This window comes from Acanthaster planci, linkage group LG01, assembly GCF_054643075.1.
Source record: "Acanthaster planci isolate LZ-2023a linkage group LG01, COTS_SCS, whole genome shotgun sequence".
NCBI classification, from domain to species: domain Eukaryota; kingdom Metazoa; phylum Echinodermata; class Asteroidea; order Valvatida; family Acanthasteridae; genus Acanthaster; species Acanthaster planci.
The window spans coordinates 30,436,529-30,457,872 of NC_141777.1; the positions used below are offsets into that span (position 1 = coordinate 30,436,529).

The 21,344-nt window shown below is 41.1% G+C and overlaps 2 protein-coding genes across 3 annotated transcripts in view; both read left to right on the forward strand.

Moving 5' to 3' along the window:
- Positions 1 to 21,344, forward strand: part of LOC110983176 (arylsulfatase-like) — a 183,305-nt gene that overhangs the window by 72,482 nt on the left and 89,479 nt on the right. The window lies entirely within an intron of this gene.
- LOC147800660 (DNA helicase MCM8-like) lies at positions 4,824 to 20,708 on the forward strand. 2 transcript variants are annotated; one of them, XM_087134300.1, is made up of 23 exons: positions 4,824 to 4,899; positions 5,937 to 6,134; positions 6,595 to 6,714; positions 7,293 to 7,375; positions 7,932 to 8,081; positions 8,651 to 8,772; positions 9,317 to 9,372; positions 9,527 to 9,627; positions 9,868 to 9,909; positions 10,614 to 10,782; positions 11,307 to 11,375; positions 11,741 to 11,945; positions 12,340 to 12,433; positions 12,829 to 12,897; positions 13,773 to 13,923; positions 14,247 to 14,311; positions 14,903 to 15,033; positions 15,346 to 15,465; positions 16,821 to 17,043; positions 17,367 to 17,536; positions 17,712 to 17,796; positions 18,440 to 18,529; positions 19,394 to 20,708. In XM_087134300.1, the coding sequence occupies exons 2-23, from the start codon at positions 5,984 to 5,986 to the stop codon at positions 19,505 to 19,507; spliced, it is 2,580 nt and encodes an 859-aa protein (XP_086990426.1). In that variant the 5' UTR covers positions 4,824 to 4,899; positions 5,937 to 5,983; the 3' UTR covers positions 19,508 to 20,708. The 2 variants fall into 2 exon arrangements, with proteins under 2 accessions (XP_086990426.1, XP_086990425.1); XM_087134299.1 differs by having other exon boundaries at positions 4,827 to 4,903.

Genomic DNA, 21,344 nt, shown 5'->3' on the forward strand with positions numbered 1-21,344 from the left:
CCTGCCCCCAAAAGCCTTGACTGCTTGCTGTGTATACACGAAATATCTCGAAACGAACGGAAATAAGCTCATAATAGGTTTTACGTATTTAGATTCCCACCAATTTTCGGTTTTTTTCCGAAGGTAGTGGTTTTTTATTGAGATTTTCCTGGTGTGCCTGATTGTAGTTTATCTCTGGCAAACTGCAGGGGTTGACTGCAGATGGTAATTATGTGAGAGTTAATTAAATGTCAGATATCAGCTCACTCAGCTGTTCAAAGTCTTCAGTTCTTTGCGAGATGCCGCTGATAAATGATAATTCGAAGATGGCAATCGAAGATGGCAGCGTTAATTATTATCCCAGTTGTCACAGTGGTATATTTAGCGGTGTGCATTCGGTTGATTTAAAATGCGTGCAGTGAGCAAATGAACATTTCGGTTGCCCTAGCCAGTATGTTCCGAGGGGCACATTCAAAGCCACGGAAACAACTATGGCCAAGTTTGTGCTTGTTGTTTTTTTACCTGAAGCTGACTTATCAGACATGCACTATGACAGAAGATTATACAATGCACCTACATGCCTTTGTGCAATACGTATTTGGCGGCAGCCGACGCCCATTGGGAAAGATTACTACGGTGTTCCCTCGCATAGTTTTGCTTAAGATATCAAGTGCGTATCTGAAATAGACTTCTTTCGTTTACGGCCAAGTCTTATTTGTCTTTGGCCTGCATTACTGACTGGTAAACAAACTATGGCTGACAGTTAGTACAAACGCAAAAGAATAATCCACAGTGTTAGAAAATTGCACACAGCCATGAAAGCACCAAACTAGTATATACAGTACATGTACTTATACTTAATCAGTCAAAATAATTAAGGTCCCTTTTTAAATGGGGGGGGGGGGGAACTCTGCATTTTGAAGTGACCCTTCCACCAACCAGGGTGATATTTCTACAAACCTTGGCCATCCATATGAATAATAGGCAATTTGAAAGTGGTCTCTTAATCCATTTCGTCATCTTTCAAGTTAAAACTTCATTTGCTTATGGCATGTAAACTGCAGAAACTGCACAAGTACATGTATACCTATGCACAGAAAAAAATTATACTGTTCTCATGTGCAAAATACATGTATAACATATGATACAATCATTTTACCCTAAATTCCCGTATTATAGTCGTAATTTTTCAAGCAAATCATTCTGATCTGTGGAATATTTTTGTATATAAATGGACTCACGATATTGTAATTGCAGTACCTGCTATCAGCGGCCCCACTGTATCTTAGTGTTACCTATTTTTTGTATAAATTGTGTAATGTGGGGTTTTAATCTTCGAAACCTCGATGTCACATTTTAATTCATAGCAAAGTAACGTCTGTTGTGTATAATATGACATGAAATATATTTTCTCAAGAACACCCCACGCGATGATGGTATACTGGCGTAACAGTATTTATTGTTTAAAGAAAACGACATATAAATTCAGTTTTAGACAAGAATAGGTAAAAATCCGGCAGTTTTAATTAAACGAAAATGGTTACGCGTGGGCCTATATTGTTTGAAAATCAAAGCCAACTTTAACAAAAGGTCACCATGTCGTTAATGATGCGGGTGATTATTCCATGTTCACCGAATATATGAAAACGGAATGTGTTGAAAGGTCTGCAACAATGGGAGTATTGTTATAACAATGGTGACCTCAAAACTTTACAGAATTTTAAGCGAAGTCTCCTCCAGGTTGCGATGCGTCAAACAGATACAAATCCAAAGTTTGCAAAAGCAGATCTGCATTGTCAAAAAGCAATATTTGGCATGGTTTTGAAACAAGTTTGAAATAGCTGTTACTTACGCGCTTTTTGCAAGTGAACGGTGTGTATCTATTTTTGTGCAGTATTTTACTACGAAAAGAGTGTGATGTCGAGTTGTTTCACAGTATAGCGATCCTGAATAGAATTTAAAACGTGATGAAAGTCACCGTCGATGCAAGATTTATCATGTTTTAATACCTCAAAGCTGAAGTCTGATTATTTTGTATTTATGTATTCAGAAGGAGCGACCTGCTTTCAGTTTGTGTATTTAAGCGCTTCATAACCAGTGAAAGTTAAAAAGAAAATTATAATATGTAATTTGATTTATCATGTTTTGGGGGACAGCTTGGACTTTGAAAGTTTCGACCCTTGCACTTTCAGTTTAACTTGGACAAATGCATTAGCCTGGCGTTTTGCAAAAGTTCTATTGTTTGCGCAGAGCGCTTTGAGGTGAGCGTGTGCTCTTTAATAATTCTGTACACATACTTGAGTTACAGGCTTTTATTCTTTTATGTTATTTATTAACTTATTATTTTTTATAAATAAGAACTCTTGGATTACATGGTTGGACACTTTTAAGCCACCATCCATGGAAAGCTCGAGACTGAGGCAACGCCTCCGCAAGTTGTCTGTCATGTTATCCAAAACTGTGATTACTGGTTTATGTAATTATGTTCACATTATAAAAGTAAGCATGGGAATTCATTGTTTTGTATATAAAATGTCAAAGAATTTATACAGAATATCAGTAATTATTCCAATGTTTCTCTCATTTCACTGTGCTCCTTTGTTTTATTGTGAGATTAATAATTCATATTAAAAAGAATCAAAAACGACGAACCAGAGACATAGTGTGACCGGGCGGAAAGACTGGGGTTGGTAAGAATAGCATAATGAACAAGTCGTGCCCCCTCCCTTTTTGCGTGCTGGAAAATTTCATTTAAGGGCTGTAGGGCTTAACACGTACCAAAACTTGGTTTGATTACTATTCAGGCAATAAAAATAAAATTTCCAGATCACCCATTAGTGTACGCTACTAGTTTATCGAACCTTGCATTACATAATTTATAGGCAACTACGTCGTGCGACTGTTACGATGATCTTTCACTTCCTCAAAGCAAGACTTGTCGCAGCCATGAAAACTGTTATGTTTACTCCTCTCATGAAAACTGAAAGTAAGGTGTGGAAACTTAAAGTCTATATCGCACAATGGAGAGAGAAAGTAGTCCTCACGCGACCCACGGAGCTATAAAAATCGACTGTGCGCAGCGAGCGCTCAAATCTTTGGGGGGTGCACCCAAGTAAATGGGCCAAAAATATGTCCACCGATCTCGTACATTCTATTTCGCTCGTCACCCAGCGCCCGAAAAGGTTGGGGAGAGCTGATGGCCTTGCACAAATTTTATTGAAGAAAATACGTCACACGGGGTCACAGCTGACGACGCGCAGAGCAATGAAGGTAGATTTCTGCCAGGCGCGCGAGCTCGCTCAATGCGTTACACAAGCGGCAGTTATCCATTCGATATATTTTTTTCTTTTTCTTCCTCATTGCTGAAAATATTCTCACATTAATATATAGCCGACACTTTTCCCGTGCCAAAGTATTGCTATACTAGCGAAACAACAGGAAGCTAACAGGAAGTGATAACCTCGCGGTCAAAGGTGGATAGAGTCCCGAGCACAGACGTACATATAAACGCAAAGACCGTCAGTCTCGCGCGTACAAACGTGATTTTGAAAGGTATGGACAAACAAATGGCGAAACCATTGATCTCCATTATCAATGGATATTGTAACGTGTCCTACTGATTGGGCTCTGATGCTTACACAGCCACACACAGCTAGCCACAAATCGCCGTTCCGGCCAAGAAACCTTGGTTTTATTTCTTTTACGTTACAACACTGTGTCGATCCAAAGCTCCAGACATGAGGCGTCTAGGCGGGGACTGCGCAGGCACGAGGCGGGAAAACCGCGGGCCGTTCGCATACCAGCAGCCAGCTAGCTCCATGCGGTTCCGAGCTGGCGCCCCCACCGGCCGGACCCGCCGGCTCTACAATATCAAAGGGCAAAATGGGGGATGACAGTGCGTTCAGTGCGCATTAGGCACAACGCACTTTCACTGCATGCATTTGTTTACGTTCTCCGAAATCACTTTTCTGCCCTTCAGTACTATACTGTTATCTCTTCTTTTGAAGTGTTGCAGCCGCATTATTTTGAATCTACATAGGCCACATTAATAAGTAAACAGATGATTTTGTAATTTTTAGTTGTTTTTTTTTTGGCAATCGAAAAACGGCTTCATTGAATTTTATGGCTGAAATCCTTCAGATTCACGGTGTATTCCACCAAATCATTCCACGGGATTTTTACAATAAGACATGCCATAATCAGGGGGCATCGTAGAAATATTTCTATAAATCCCGAATTTGGGACTGGTAGTTTTCAGTTCGGAGTATTTCTTTCACAAAAAGCCCCAAATAGTGGGCCTATTTTGGATAGAGGCGGGCGGCTACATTCAGAACTGAGCGCAAAGTTTTACAACTATTTTGGCATATGAAGCGAGACATGAGACGGAGAGAACCCCCCTCCCCCGCTTTGTGTTGGTCATTGTTTCGCTGGAATCTGAGGAATTCTTTTTAGACATCTAGGGAGGATGTGTTAGGTAACAATAGTATAGAATGTGTATAGTGATTGGACATGTTGGGGGGTACCCCTTGGTCTAATTTTTGCTGGATATATTTTGGGGGTATTTTCGGGGAAAGGCGAATAAAAAAAAATCACGTGGCTAATCCCCATAAACTTGAAACAAAAAGTGATCTCCTGGCCATAGTCTTGAAATTCCAGTGAAAAATCGGAAGCCAACTGCTTTCCGAAAGACCACAGGCAGCGCTAGTAAAACTAATATTTCTATGATGCCTCCTGATCATGGCCTGTCTTACTGTAAAAACCCCGTAGAAGTATTAATGAGCTCGCGAGCAGAATTAGAAATACACACCCCGTTTACTTTCGACACCAAATTTATTGAAGCCCGCCCTCTGTAGATGTAAGGGAACAATGAAAATGTCTACTTGTCAACTTGTTTGACGGGCGCGCCAATCTCGAAAAGCAGCAAGTATTTACTCATAATTTAAAGTTAATTTGGATATATTTTCATACATAGATATATCAATCCTTGGGAAGAGTCTACAGTGACTTATTAGCCGCCAGAAAGCAAAGCATGTCTAGGAAAGTTCATTTCAGGAGGGACGTTACGAAGTCGTTTACTTAGAAAACACAATGCATTTGACTTCGGGCCCCTAGAATTTTCCAGAATCAGTCTCATAGGGTTTGTGCACAGGGTGTCAAATAGCGTCAGGCAGCGTCCTCAGAATGCCCTAACATGTCCTAAAAAATCATATTTAGGTGGGGAACTGTTGAAGCATTTACTTAAGAAACACGGTAGGTAGGCCTGTCTAGGGCCTAAACTTTTAGGCCCATCTCCAGGCTCAGTTCATTGTGGTTTGTGCACAGGCCACATCCTCATCACACTGACATGACTGGGCAGGGTTTCAACAGTCAAGTGACCGGATTGTTCAACTAACTCTTTCCTACCTCCATGCTCTTTCCAATATTAAATCCCAGTTTAAGGAAAGTGTTATGTATATAGACACCACTTATTTTTCATTACAGTTACCTCTAAGACATCTGAATGCAATAACATGATCTAAAAGTCAAATATCACAAACACTCAGATTTTTTTCAGACCAGTCTTAGCCTATCTTATTTATCATAGGGTTTGTGCATGGGGGCATCTGTATATGGAACTCTTTCCTGGTTTAATTTACCAGATATTTAGTGCACTGTAAAACGAGAGAGAAAGTTTCACATTTATTAAATGTCCTGAGTCGGGGACTCTCACAAACTGTGTACATATATTGATTGAGAGTCCCAAATTTTTAGACTACACTACTTATACTGTTATACATAATTGAGTGTTTGAGACAGCGAATTTCTTTGCACTGTCATTGCATGAATTTATTTTGAATTGGTGACTACCCACAGTGCTTAGCATTTCCTTCTCAAAACTTTGTGACAGAGATAAGCCATCAGTGTCATTTGACTGGATAGTGGTTGTAAGTGAGTTCTGGGAAATAACTTACTTGCAGATAAATATGGAGAGAAAAACAGATGAATTCTGAGAATCATTGCCATTATGAGCAGTGGCAACAGTAGTGGGAGCCAGAATAGGGGGCGTGGCTGGCAGAAAGGACAGGGGAGGGGACAAGGCAGAGGTGGGAACTATTATCATAACAACCGAGGAAGAGGACGAGGTGGTGGATGGAGAGGTTACTATGGAAACAGAGGTGTGTGTATAGACATTATGGAAAAGCTGTGGATTGCATTTATGTGCATTAAAGCCAATGAAAAATTTGTCAATTAAATTTCTGTGCTTGTGCACATAACTTTAGTCACTAATCTGGAGTGCATATGACAATTTTTCACTTGAATGTGCACAAAATAAATGGTGTAGACAAAACAGTAGACAATCATATCACAGACAACTGTTTTTGCCTTCCTGCAGCCTGTAGAATTTCATATACCATGTTGTCTGCAATAAAGTACACGTACAGTGCATTCACAGGCGTTCATTGTGTGTTATGAATTTCAAGTGGAAAGGGATTACTATAACAGATATTTACCTTGACAGTATATTTGATGGAAGTATTCCCCTGAACAATTTATCTAAAACTAAATCTGCAATTGACTGTCATCCCACCTTGACAAGCATGAAATTGCTGCTGTCATTATGTTCTTTTGTTGTAGGGGGGAGAAGTACCAATTCTTCTACCAATCGTGGGCCTGTCAGTGCCACCCGGCATGCTGATGGCTCCATTGCTAGTCTTACTCCTTACAAGGGCTGGAGGTACTACTTCAAAGATGAAGGTAGTGAAATGTTTCTTACGTGGATGAGGAGGCATGTGGCCTAGTGGTTAGGGTTTGTAGCTTCTGATCATAGGGTCAGGGGTTCGAATCCAGCTGGTGGCAGGATGCTGTAATCCTGGACAAGTCACTCCCACCCAGGAGTAAATGGGTACCTGTGAGGGCAGACACGGTCATGTTTAACTGTTTGGGCGGAAATGGCAGTACCGTGCTAGCATACTCCCCAGGGAGCTGAGATGGTTTCAGGAATGTTCATATAATGTGTGAGTCCAAGGTGCATTGATAACGATAACACAGTGCCTCGTAATAGTTTACTAGATAGATGGCGCTTTACGAGTGCTTGTTATTATTAATATTATGAGCACTCAGCACATCAAAGTACGGGAAACAAATCAGAGCAATGGACTCCTCGTGGGACACTTTAATAACTTGCCTGCAGTGGACTGCACATGTATATGATATGACATATACGTGACTTCTATTCGCGTGTATGGGCACAAACCCTTGGTTTCTTTGCAAAGGGCATCAAGAGCACACCTGGTTTGTCACTGGAGTGAGTATGTCCTCTTTGCCTCCGTCAGGTTATAGCGATCATTCACCCACTGTCAGTAAGGTCAAGACCTTTGAGAAGTTCTTTGCCTCAAGAATGAAAGCCTATGACAAGGTAGGACAAATAATGCAATAGTATTGACATCTGACAGAGTTCCGAATGGTTGCCAAGTTTTTCTCTGCTGTGCAGTAAGGCTGTTCTCATTACATCCTAGATGATGTACATGTATCAACAAAGTTAAGACTAGGTGAAACAACTTTCACTTAAGAGTTGTGATCATCTGGCCATCCGATTAATTTTGCCAATCCCTCTTGTTCTGTGCAAGTGAAAGAAACCACCTTCTCTGCCTACGGTGCCCTAGCCTCATAGAGATTTAAGTAACACTTTCAAGTTGAATAAATCCCAACCTTGGGTGTAGTTGCCGTTTCCGTTTTCTGTGGGTGGTTCCAAGTAAAAGTCAACTGAAGGAGGACAAACATAGTAGGAAGTGTACAGCAGAGATGGTAATTATTGCTCTGACTGCTTACTAGCCCACCAGTTCATTACTGTGATGTGTAGAGATTTTTGAAGAGAGAGATTTCGAGTTAAATTCGTCGTTCAGATTTAGTGTACAGAGGGTTTTGACATTTCTGTTCCTTGAAGATATCTTTCTAAATTTGCCTTTCCACAGGATGAGATTGAGAGGAAAGGAAGTATCACAGTAGATTACAAGGAACTGATTGAAGAGGACAATGTGATGGAGACGTTACTTGATCTCAGGACAGATATCCGAGACCTACCTGAGAAGACCCTCAACTGCCTTGGGTTAGCCATTCATCAGGTCAGGTGGTGAAGTTAACTCATCCATCAATCAGATTTAGAGTCATTACTGCAGTGGCACCGCCTTGGCATTCAGGTGGTACAAGCCCTTTATGTTCCCCTCTGGCCAGTAGGCTGTCATGACTTACCAAAGTGTGCACTCAGTTTTCGGGCTGCACTTGTTGGATGGCCTCTCCTCAGATCAGTCTCTTGCTGTCAACAACCGCTGATCAAGGAAACCTTAAAAGTGACTAACTGGCACAAAATAGCCTTTGATATTTAATTGTATTATGATATATGGACTTCTTGCATACTGTGTCTCTCTGTACGTTTACTGCAGTTAAATCGGATATCTGATAAACACAAAGAGCTGTAGTCATGTAACGTCGTATTGTACTTAAGATTTCAGTCTGAATAGTGTTGTTTGTATTTTTCAGCAGGGATTTACCATTTACCGAGGATTTCATCTCGGTTTACCTCTTAGTTAAAGCATGAATGCTGAGCTGTCCTGTACTTTGCCAGTCTGCAGACTCTTTATGTAAAGGTAGTGGCCTAGGTCAACATGTGTTTATGTTCATTTCCCATTGTTAGACCCTGACACGTGATCTTGAGCGTCAGGCAGCAATGCTTCGACAGCAAACCTTGGGAGATGCAGGGCAGCAGGATGTTGAGGTGCCTTCCGTCCTCGTTAGTGTACCAGTAATTAGGGCACGGTAGGCAAGCTGTTTCCTCTGTAGTCCTGATCTGAAACTTACTTTGCATAGAGGAACTGCTCAAAAATCAAAATGTTTTAGAGTGAACTCTTTCCAGTTTCTGTTCATTTTGAACATCCTTTCAAAATGAAAACCCCGATTAAAGACAAATTCTCTGATGTGTTGTTTCTGAGTTAAATATTGCTGTTAAGAATGCCCATGCTGGATCTGAAGAAGTTTGATACAGATGAGGACATTCCTTCTTCCGGACATTTACCAACTCTTTTTTGGAAAATAGCCAGTTTTTATTAGGAACATTTGTACATAATACTTGCCAATTTGGAATTCTAAGCTTACAAAGTAACTAGCTATCCAGTTGTGCAGGTGTCTTATCCACAAAATTCATACATTTGGTTGGATGGTTTCTTTAGCATGTATGGCAATTAAAAAACACTTCACCTGACAGTGTCAGAGTGAATGAGAAAGGATGAACGTAGGTGAAAGAGATGACCCAATTCAGACTTTGTCCTTCAAACTTTGTTATATAATGTTCCATCTTTTGCAGGTTGGTCAATTATGAGCCAGTCACACCGTTGAAGAACCTCAAAGCAAATTATTATGGTAATAGAAAGGATTTGTTCGTAACTTTGCAAACGGTAATTTGTAACAGATGAATTAAAATTCAGGTCAATTGTATAAGAGTTAAATAAATTAAATGATTTTGAAGTAGTGAATGACCAACAGTCACCCGGATGTTGTCATTTTTCTCGTTCAGGCAAGTTTGTGACAGTCAGGGGCACAGTTGTCAGAGTGAGCAACATTAAGCCATTCTGCACCAAGATGGCATTTCAGTGTAACACATGCGGTGACATACAGGTATCTTCAGTGCAATGCAGATTTCAAAATACATGTATCCAGACTTGGCCCAGATCAATTGGAATGGGGATTTATCGTGGAATAGCTGCTAGCGTTAAGTGAGGCTTTGCAGTTTTCAGTCATAGTAAAAGTTAGCGGCCCATCCATTTTGGCTTGTTTAATATTTTAGCTTGCTCCTGCAAAAAAACCACTGTATGCTTTTCCGATTATCTTAGTGATTTTTATTTTCTTGCATTGCAGATCGTTAATTTACCAGAGGGGAGATATACTTTACCAACCAAGGTAATGACAAGAGATGAACTACCATAACATTGATGCTTTGATTATTGTGTTGCCTTTGCATCAGGACAAGAATTTCATGTGCGTTTGACTTACATGTACATGGCTAACAAAATGAATCTGAGTCTGTATGAAAATGGGTCAGTTGTTGAGTTCAGCCCTGCAGGGTTCTTTTTCTGATTTGATAATGATCAGGCAGGTTTGAAATGTATGCTTAATGGCGCATTCTTCCTAGCCTGCCGTGACAGGAAGTTGATCAAATCTGACGTAGTATTTTATGGTGAAACCTGATTGTAATCAAACACTGTGTGACTTCTGTCTACATCACTTAGATGTACGACACAAGCAATTCTTGGTAAATTTGCCAAAAATTAATTCCCTTCCAACTTTGTTTTGATATACTTGTGTGTGCACAATGTTTGTATAGAGAATAGGAAAGCAGGCATTCTGCTTTTTATGACATTTGAATAGAATGAATATTTTGGTAAGGTCGTGCAAGCTTCGTTCCGAGAGTTGATTGTTTATGGATCTAGATGTGTGATGGGAGGTGTGTTATATCAATCAACCTTCAGAAGGTGGTTGTACTTTTATTTCAAATACAAAACTTTTTTTGCATTAAAAAATAGAAAGAATGATTTTTTTGTCTGCAAATTAAAACTATTTGAAATTAGTTAAAGTACTGATTTCTGTTGAATTTCTTTTCCCAGTGTCTTGCACCTGATTGCCGTGGCCGATCCTTTGCTCCCAAGCAGAGCTCACCTCTGACTGAGACAGTTGACTGGCAGATGATTAAAGTACAGGAGATCATGATGGATGGCCAGAGGGAATCAGGACGTATCCCCCGCACGGTGGAGTGTGAGCTCACCTGTGACCTGGGTAATGGCCTTCATCATCGAACCTTCTCGTCCAATTTTTGATTACCCTTGTATTTTCCTCGTCATCAGCCCCCTTATCATCTTGCTGTTTCATGTGAATTTCATGATGTCGAGTCATGCTGCTTCACTGAGTGAAGTTAGGACTGGTTGAGGCGATTCCAAGTCAAGACAGAGGCAGAGCCCAGACAGTTTTGGTCAACCTGACTGCATGAAGGAAGGATTAGTCTGTGCTCTGGCTAAGAATTTTAAGGCAGGGAAACTCAGCAGTCAACGTTTCTGTAGAATTGAATACATGTATGAGCTAGACTTAAAACGGGATGACCTTGTGGAAATGCTGTGAAAGAGACAAATTGCATCGCAGTCCAGTCATCTCCTTGGACGTAGGCTTGTCTCAAATCTCTGCATGTTAGCAGGCATGACACAGCTTGGTTTGGCTCCCAGCTTACACGTATCTCTTAGTTCAACATGGGTTTAGGCTTTATCTTTGACAAGGCTCTTTTTTGTCTTGCATTAATTGCCCTATAGTGGACAGCTGTGTTCCTGGAGATGTAGTCACCATTGGTGGAGTTGTCAAAGTGTCCAATATTGATGAAGGTAGGAACTTGCACAACTCAGACAATAAACCAACACTTGCATCTAACTTAGTTTCTGTATTGTAAAACCTCTTGGGCCTGCATAGAGACATAATCATGTGTAATTGTGTGGTTGATATTTCTTTGATTACAGTATCTGCTGAAGTCATGAGTAGTTTCTCTGAAACTTTAATACAAATAACCAGCATTTGGACAATTCTCAGCCTTGTAGTTTCCTCATGCAAAGGTTTTTTTTGATCTGCCATTTACACATATGAAAGTGAATTTTTTATCCCTATATGAGTGAAATTTTTAGGCTTTTATTCAGGTTCGTATTCAGCAAACAGGTGAAATCTGTATCCCTGCCAAGACTGTTCTCTCTTGTAGGTCATGGACGCAACAAAGACAAGTGCATGTTTCTCCTCTACCTACATGCCAACTCTGTCCAAAACCAGAAACGAGGAAAGAAGGCCGTATCCGATGATGAAAGCTCCCCCACTGGAATGGGAATAGCCATGGACTTTACCTTGAAGGAGCTGTATGCCATTCAGGAGATACAAGATCAGAAGAACTTGTTCCGTCTTCTTGTTGGGTAAGTGTTCATGCTCACACTTTCAGTTTGTTACATGAAACGTAGACGTGTATTGTTGGCTGTCCAGCTTTTGCCCACCGTCAGTTAGCAAACTATGGCTTGCCATTCATACAAAAGAAAAACAAATTGACAGGGTGTTATGAACTATCTCACATGCCCTAAAAACAATAACTTGTACTTCTATCTGCTAAATGGAAATGCCTTCTTCATAACACTTATGGACTAAATGTGCATTTTAGGCCAAAGCCGTTGCAGACCAAAGTTGAAGTTAAAGTCTACAGACTTTGGTCACCCATGAAAAGTGGCATTCAGTGTCTTGGATGCATTCTGGTATCAACCAACTATGTAAATGATCAGTCGTCAATGTAACCGTGCTGTTGACTTCTTCCGTCAGGTCCTTGTGCCCAGCCATCTATGGCCATGAAATGGTCAAGGCAGGCCTGATATTAGGCTTGTTTGGGGGCACCCATAGGTTCGTCAATGACAAGGTGAGATAGAATCTACAGTTTCTTTTGTACTTTTCAGGCGATCCATTGAGTGAATCTCTGTGATAATGGCACACCTCAAGTTACGTTGTAAAAAAGGAAAATTGATATCAGAAAAACTTAATTACAGCTTTCTTGTACTCAAATAGCTTTAGAAGTGAAGTTTTAGAAGTGCTAAGAAACCCCTGGAGAAATAGTCTAGGGAATCGAATGGAATCAGGAACTCCAAACCCAATTTACGTGATGGCCAAGGTGGGATTCTTACCTTAGCCGTAGAGATATTGGTAGAAGGTGAGGAAGGTACTGTGGTGTCAACCCGACATCCACCTTTGGTAGCATTAGACTGTGAAGATTACTTCACAGCTTGTTAACTACTGCTCCCATTTTGATTGTTACAGAACCGTATCCCAGTACGGGGAGATCCACATATCCTTGTCGTTGGTGACCCTGGACTCGGTAAAAGTCAGGTAAGTGAGTCGCAAAGTATCTGAGCTAGTGGTACTGTTCTATTAGAATATTTCATAGTTCCTCAATGATCCAATCTCATCATTAACATTCATTTAGAGGAGACACAGAGGCAAGTGCAACGAAAGAACAATTTAAATGCTCTAACATCAAGTTTGTGTTGTAATTGTGCACATGTCTCACTTTTGAAGAGTCGCTTGACACAGGCCACTTCATCACATGGATATTATTTATCATATTTGTCCATTGTTGACGTAAACAATTTTGAATTCTATTAACTCTAGTGTTCCCAGGAGCTTTTTGTAGACAGAGGCCAGCTACTGTAACTTTATTTAGGACTGGATGCCTCTTGAAAGTTTATGTACAGAGAATGTGCCCTTGAGGTCTTGTACCTTGCGATATTGATAGGTAAACTGATCAGCTTCAATGGGAACATCATCTCAGGGTACCCGTCCTGAGCAGAAGCACCTCCTCATCAGTTGAAAAGAACCATGTTGGTTGGGAGTGTTCTTTTTGTTGGTAGTGATGCGATTGCAACGCTTGCATGTCATAGTCATTCGTGAACCAGTTATGAGTTACGGTACTACCAAAGGAGCCTCCGTTGCTAAGAAAATCGTGCCTTCTCGTGGTCCAGTTCAGAGCCCATAGTGATGGATTGTTGACTGTACTAGATGCTAGAGGGGGCCCTAGCAAATAACCTAGGGTTTTAAACTTTCACCACAGAAATGAAAACCACTGGGGATTTTAGACTGCCATGCACTTGTTGCAGTATTTTTCTAATATTTTCCGTGCACAAGCACAAATTCCCTTTTCACATCTGTATATTCTGAGTCCAGCTCTGTAGTTATGTAATACAAAAAAAGTTTTGTTTACACAGATGCTACAGGCGACATCTAATGTGGCTCCAAGGGGCGTATACGTCTGTGGTAACACCACCACTACCTCTGGCCTAACAGTCACCTTATCCAAAGAAGGGGGGTCAGGGGACTATGCACTGGAGGCTGGTGCCTTGGTACTTGGAGATCAAGGTAGGGCCAATAACAGGGTAATTTAATTGCTCTTTGGTACATGCACACTTGCACAGTGGTGGTATCCCAAGGCTCCGCTACTCTCTGGCTATGTAACTAAGGCTGCATCCGAGTCTGTTGTCTAGAGCTAGGTCTTGGTCTTCGCTCCATTGAAAATGTGTGGAGACGTGCAGACAATAGACCTAGCCGTAGCTCTGGAAGCCCGTCTCGGACACGACCTAAATTTAAAGAAGGCATAACAACCAATGCCACTCGAAGATTACACACTTTTAATGTACCAATCGTTGTATAGTGTCCTATGTTTGTGTACCCTTCCTGTCCAGGTTGTTGTTGTATTGATGAGTTTGACAAGATGGGCAACCAGCACCAGGCTCTCCTAGAAGCTATGGTGAGCAAACAGTTCCAAGATGTTACTAAACAATTATAACATGATTTAATTGATGGTGGATCGTCAATTTTAGCTCCTGAGGTATTGGAAGTTGACGAACTAGTTCCCAAGGCGAGTTCGTTGTGAGGTGAAGCTGAGGGAAAAGTTTGTCACCTTTCCATACAAAGAGGAGCTATCCAACTATCACTATCAACTATCCAAACAAAAGTCAAAAGATCCAGGTTATATTTGTTTTACCATACCTCAGATATATTCATTTGCTATTAAAGTTTCAAGAGTGAAGCCAAGGCAGCATGACATCCATCAACGATTAACATTTTTGCACAATGCAAGACTGTTTCATCTCTCTAATTCTCCAATCGTCAATAAGGCAGTTTAGTATTTCAAAAAGCCAAGGTCTTTCAGTGACAAAGCGCGTGTGAGACAGCATATGGCTGAGCTGTTGGGACAGACTATTGCTTGCGCAAGTAGCTTTTCCTGAATATCCTCAGACTGGGCATGTGCTGTTGGAATACCAAATTGACTCATTTACAGGCTACTCAAATGAACTAAGTCCCCCATCCAATCAGTTTGGATGTGCTTAAACAACAGGAGCAACAAAGCATCAGCATTGCCAAGGCTGGTGTGGTGTGTAGCCTTCCGGCCAGGACTTCCATATTGGCTGCTGCCAATCCGGTGGGAGGGCATTACAACAAAGCCAAGACGGTGTCTGAAAATCTCAAGTAAGTCCTCAGTTTGCTGCATGCTGACAAAGTTAAACTGCCTCTTTCAGTGATGTTTTGTAAAGGTCTTCTTTATCTTCTGCAAACGTAACATCCACCAGGATGGAATGATATGTCAAAGGGATAACAAAGTATGCTGAGTCTCTAAAGAGTTATTTCCGGTCTACAAAATGTTGGCATATAAAAGCAAGCCAAGTTTTCCATGTTGTTTGGCCTTGTGTACATGTCAAAGCCTGTCATTGATTCCTATCTGACATACAAGCTTGCCAAGCCTCACCACAGCCCTCTCTTGTTTTTTTGTCTCCCATCCAGGATGGGCAGTGCGCTGTTGTCCAGGTTTGATCTGGTCTTTATCCTTCTAGATAAACCTGATGAAGAGATGGACTCCATGCTGTCAGAACATGTCATGGCCCTCCATGCTGGCAAGAAAAGGTATCCTAATGAACAACTGTCCTGTGAGAGTGTAAAGGAAGATGCAAAAAGTACAGTGAACTCTCAAGAACTCAAAGTTGGTTAACTCGAAACTCCACTTATCTCAAAGACATTCTTCATTCCTGCCAAAAGAAGAGGCTTTTATGAACAAAAATACCTCCGTAACTTGAAATGCCCACACCACTACATCCACTCAACTTGAAATTTTGTACTGACAATGAGTGGAAAAAGAACGTGGAACACTTAATTATGAGTCATTTCTGCAAACTGCGCTTCGTCTTTTTGCATGAGGACTCGAGCGTGTTTGCTGCCAGTGACATTGTAATTGCCTCAACGACCTCAACCTAAACAAATTCTGGCTTTCAAGCAAGCCTGATTGCCATCACGGCCCAATGTAGCCCGCATACGTGCAGTCCAATTCTTTACGGTAGCCATGTGACCGCACTGAAGGAAGCATTGTGCATATTGCAGCTAAAGCCTGGCTGCTACCACCTGCCCAATTTCAGCACTCGTGCGCTGCACTCATGCTGACAGACGTGTTCCTGGCCTGGTGCTGGAAATGCTGTTTTGCGTCACTAAATTCACTCAAAGTAAAAAAAAAAAGAAGGTAAGGGATTGAAAAGACAAAAAAAACCACACAAATATTTGTAAATTTTTTTTGTTAGCTTGAATGTTTTGAAATGCAAAATGGTGTGCCCTCAAGCAATCAAAAAGGAATTATCATGTGGCCAAACAGGAAAACCCCGGGCCCAGTTGGCCCTGGCCAATTGAGCAAACACAGGGCTGTGCGCTTTGCATCGCGGTGTGTGCTGTACAGAAGAATTTTCACAAAAAAGGACACAGTTTTGGTAGGTTATGTTTTATGTATCAGTAGAATAAAAATTTTCCGTCAGAAAAACATGAAATCTCAGCAAACTAATGATGTTTAAAGGAAATTTATTCTTGGATATTAGGAAATAACCATGTATGACATCACCAATAGCCACCGCGGGGGCAAGTAGGGTCACTCGAGTACTGTGCGTGTATGTATGGGCAAGACTCGGGAACTTTCGTTAGCTGCAAATCCGGATAACCCCTTAGGTTTGAGTTATCAAGAGTTTACTGTGTATCTGTTCCCCATCCCACAGGCTACATAATTTGAAAAGGTCAATGAAAAGGTCAATAACTTGAAACTGTATAGTTCAAGCAGTAGTGATATTGGTGTTCTGTGAAAGGATTGCAAACAAGCACAATATAGTTTGGAGGATACACTGTCGTTCTTGTATTGGAACTGCTTGCCTGAGAATAGCCGTTGCCTGTGTGTGATGTGACCGTGCTTAGAATCCTGTCAGTTATCTGTCTTCAACGGTCTCCAGGCCAACAGAGGGCGCTCATTCAGCAGATGATCGACCTACCGATCCTGAGCAAGCCCAAGCCCTGCAGCTCTTGGAATCCGATCGGCCATTGTCGGAGCGTCTCAAGATCAGCAGGGGCGAGGCCTTTGATCCAGTCCCACCTCAGTTGATGAGGAAGTACATCGCCTACGCTAGGAAGTACGTCCATCCCAAATTGAGCAGTGAGGCGGCGACCGTGCTACAGGTCAGTGGATTCTGCAGAAAGTGTTTAATGTGACCAGTACCACCACAGAACAATTTGTCTTTAGTGCGTTGGCTTCGTAAGGCATAAGGATGGCATCTGCTTCTGTTGCGTTATCGTGGTCCCTACACATATCATGTTTTTAAACTAATTTTCATGGGACCTGTAATGAGTGCGTGTAAACACTTATATTAAATGACAACTCCAATTTATTTGGAAACAAAACCTGTATTTCCTGTTTGTACTGCAGGCGTATTTATTGAACGTGACCTCCAAAATGATACGCATAATGAACAGTGAATCTCTGTTCACTAACTTCTTGACAGAACTTTTACCTTGAGCTGAGAAGACAGCACAAAGGTCGAGACAGCACCCCCATCACCACCAGACAGTTGGAATCACTCATCAGACTCACTGAGGCAAGGGCCAGACTAGAATTGAGAGAGAAAGCTGAACAACAAGATGCTGAGGATGTAGTGGAACTCATGAAGTTCAGGTACAAGACTTTGGCGCATTTGCAGGTGCAGCCTGATAGTGTGCATCAACAATCTTTGGTAGGATGTACACATGTTTCACCTTTGACATTCAGGGATTACAATGTTCCAGAGTATCGTCATTACAATGTGCAGTTCACCAGGGAACTAACTGGTTATTCTTTGGTTCTTTGCCAGTATGATTGACACTTACTCTGATGAGTTTGGGTTTCTGGACTTTCAACGATCTCAACATGGGTCGGGTATGAGCAGCCGCTCCAAGGTAAGATTGCTTTGACAAATTGCAATGTTACATCCAGCAACTTTGTTTGAGTACCGGAACTTTGAAACCTGATGCCTTTCAAGAGTGTAATAATTATTGAAAACAAGATCTGTTCGATAAGCCATTTGTGAGTTAAATTTGAATAAAATCTGGTACACTGAGTTATCTGATTGCACATAAACATAACAATTTGAATTCCCCAGACTAAAGACACTGTTGCTATACCTCGTGATTTGGGGCAAGTTTTTGCTTAGTGACCACCATCTCTGGAATGGACTGGTTCCTTTGTGCCCTTCTTATCCACTGAGAACAGTGTATTGTTGCAAGGCGTCTCTTAAGTAACTAAGGAAAATCTTGCCCCTAATCACGAGGCATAGCAACAGTGGCTTTAGTATGGAAAATTCCAATTGTTATGTTCACGTGAATTTAAAGAACTCAGTGTACCAGATTTTATTCAAATTCAACTCGCAAAAGGCTTATTGTCAGGTTTCTGCCTTTTTACCCATTGAGAAGCTGAAGCTTTTTGCTGCATATAAATACTTTTTTTGTTTTCCTGAAGTTTTCATAAACGCTTTCCTGAACTTTTATGAGCATGTTGCAGTTGTGCCTAGATCAAATGTTTCCCTTGTTTTTATCTTTCGAGGCTAAGCGCTTCATTGCTGTGTTGAATAAGGTAGCTGAACAAACCTACAACTCACTATTCACAGTGCAACAGATGAGAGAAATAGCACGGGTGAGTGATTGCCCTGTTAACTAGCATTGCTGTACTTATTACAGGATAAGTTGAAAGCCGTCTTTATACTCTTATTTTGTTGGGGTTAATGTTTAATCATTCCTAAAGCTCCAGATCTGGCATGCTGTAGGAGCTGGCTGACTCACCAGCTGGCCGGCAGGAGTGTAATTGGCTGGATGAAAAGTTGGGGGGTATCACTTGTAGTCAGATCACTTCATTTGTCTTGGATATGGTGTCAGTCATCAGCCAGCCTGTAAACTGTCTGGATTACTTCATGCTGGGTCAAGTGTTTGTGTGTGCACTTGCGTGGAGTTACTTTGAGTTCTATGTCTACACTTACTTGTGAGTGATCTGTTGCGAGGCTGTAAGTTCAGGTGCAAACTCTGTGCTGGATGGTTGGTTGGCTGGTTTGAAAGTGTTTTCCCAGTGCGCATACCCACTTGTTTGTCAGAAATTAGTGATTAGTAGTTTAGGCTGTCTTATTTCATCTGACTGGCCTACAAATGTTGGAATTGGATAATGTTTTAGAACTTAGGAAAAGATCTGTTCTTTTGAAATGCCCCACTCCATCGACAAGGTATTCCTATTGGACGTTTTGGTAAATGTTAAATGTTTTATGTACTATGTACAAACACCTGTTTTTCCTGTTTTTCGTCCACTGTTTAATTCTTCTTGGGAAGGGATATATTCCAAATGGAACCAGGTGGTATCATTGCTCTAAATGGGAATCTGAGTAAACAAATGCATGTTAAATGGAAAAAACTTGAACAGATACCAAATAGCATGCAAATTGAGTTCCTTTGAAATAAGTGTTAACAACTTGCTACGTTGTTGAATGTGGAACTGCTTATTATTTGGTTACAGGATGCGAACATCAGTGTCCCAGACTTTGAAGGGTTTGTCGCCTCTCTCAACAACCAGAACTATCTCCTAAAGAAGGGACCAAGGGTCTTCCAGCTGCAGACAGCATCATGGTGATATGAGCACTGCCTCTTCACACAAACCGGTATATCCCTCAGTTTGGATTTCTTCTTTCTTGAAATGCGATTTGAGTTGCACCTGATTACAAATGTGTTCATTGAGCAACAGGTTAACATGTAGAGTAAGACGTAATCAACATGTTGTCATGTGTTAAAAATGTAAAGTTCCATTATGTTTTGCTTTTTCCATTTTTTTTGACAAATTTCAACATCTGTATGTATTCAATAATGGGAATAAAAGCCCGCATGGAGATTTTTTTGTGAATCTAAGTAAAGCATACGGCCACTGTTGAATGATCTCTTTCCCCAATGGTCACCAGAGGGCGCCTTTTGGGTAGATTGAATCAACTCTGGCATTGTACTTGGGTTGACTTCATCTCTTGTTAAAAGATATGATTTTTAACGTAGCAGTGATCATAAAAGTTTTCTGACAAGTTTACTGATATTTAAAAACTGAATTAGGAGATCAAAGTAAGCTTAGCAATTTGCAGTTTTGCCCCCCCAAAATTTAAGGAATAATCTACATTTATATGAAAATGTTAAACTCTCATCTAACCTTTGCTAACAAGAAAGGTATCAGACCAGGCCCACTGAATCTAGAATCCATTGGCTACAGGTTGATAAATCTTCAGAGCATGATAGGGTGGTGCCATGTAAAAACCCCATAGGCGGGCTGAGCGAGGGTTCCTGAAGCTCACCATGTGACCTTTGACTTTGAGGCTGTCTTTTCCCAACCACTCCTGTGGCAATTGTGTAAACACAGCAGAGAACATGGGTACCTGCTTGTGGGATAATGGGATCAGTCATGACCTGTTCCTTCAAAACCCTGGCAAAGGAGCTACCAAAAAAATGAACTTTTCTTTTTGAGTTCTCCGGATAATGTAGCTTTACAATAATACTGTGCACTAGTTCACCCCTCCATACAATCCCATGAGAAGGGATTTCAATCATATCATAGCCAGTGGCATAACATGGGCGAAATGTCTCGGGGGACCTGAGGGTGCACTCATATTTTCAAGGGGACACCACAAGAAAAATAAGCTTCAGCTGCATTTCAATGGAAAGTGTTCACAGATTTCATATGAGTGCCCCCCCAATTATGCCATTGATCATTGCCCAACCTGTTAATACACTTTTAATAAAAATCTTTGTACTTTGCCAGTCAAAGTTTTGATTAAAGTGTTTCAGGAGTTGTTAAATGCAAAGATTGGTCAGTCCGGTGGTTTCGGTCTAAGTTAGGGTCAATATTTGACTGCTCTATTTCAAGAATATGTAGAGCATGTAGACTGAGACCATGCATTTCAACAGAAACTGGTAGTTAATGCTGGGCCCGCACAAAATGCTTCAGTCTGTACACCCATGTAGTGTTTTCCTACCAAAGGCGTATTGTTCTTAAGTAATAACATGCCATCTCTTGTTCCTGCAAGGAGCGGGTACATCCCTTGGACTATAGCCTACAAAGTCCCCTTTTAAATAATTTCCCAGGTAGGATCATGACAGCTGATTCCACCATGCTCTCATAATCCAAATCATTTCTGACAACCAGATCATGTAACAGATGGATGTCGGCCACCCCTGAGCCTTTCTAGGAAAATGTATTTGTGTTGTTCACTGACACAAACCTCTTGCGGTTTTGTGGACTGGCTAGGGTTGAAAGATTCAAGTCCTTGAGTTGAGATGCTTTCTGTTAGTGGTGATTTTCAGTCTCATTGCAAAAGTCTCTGCTGATAGATCTGGGAAGTACTTGTAAATAACAGGATGCATAACAACAAGCGCACTGTACAATAACCCTTGCGAACGTGCGGAAAGCCACAACAGCCTGTGTACATTTCGTC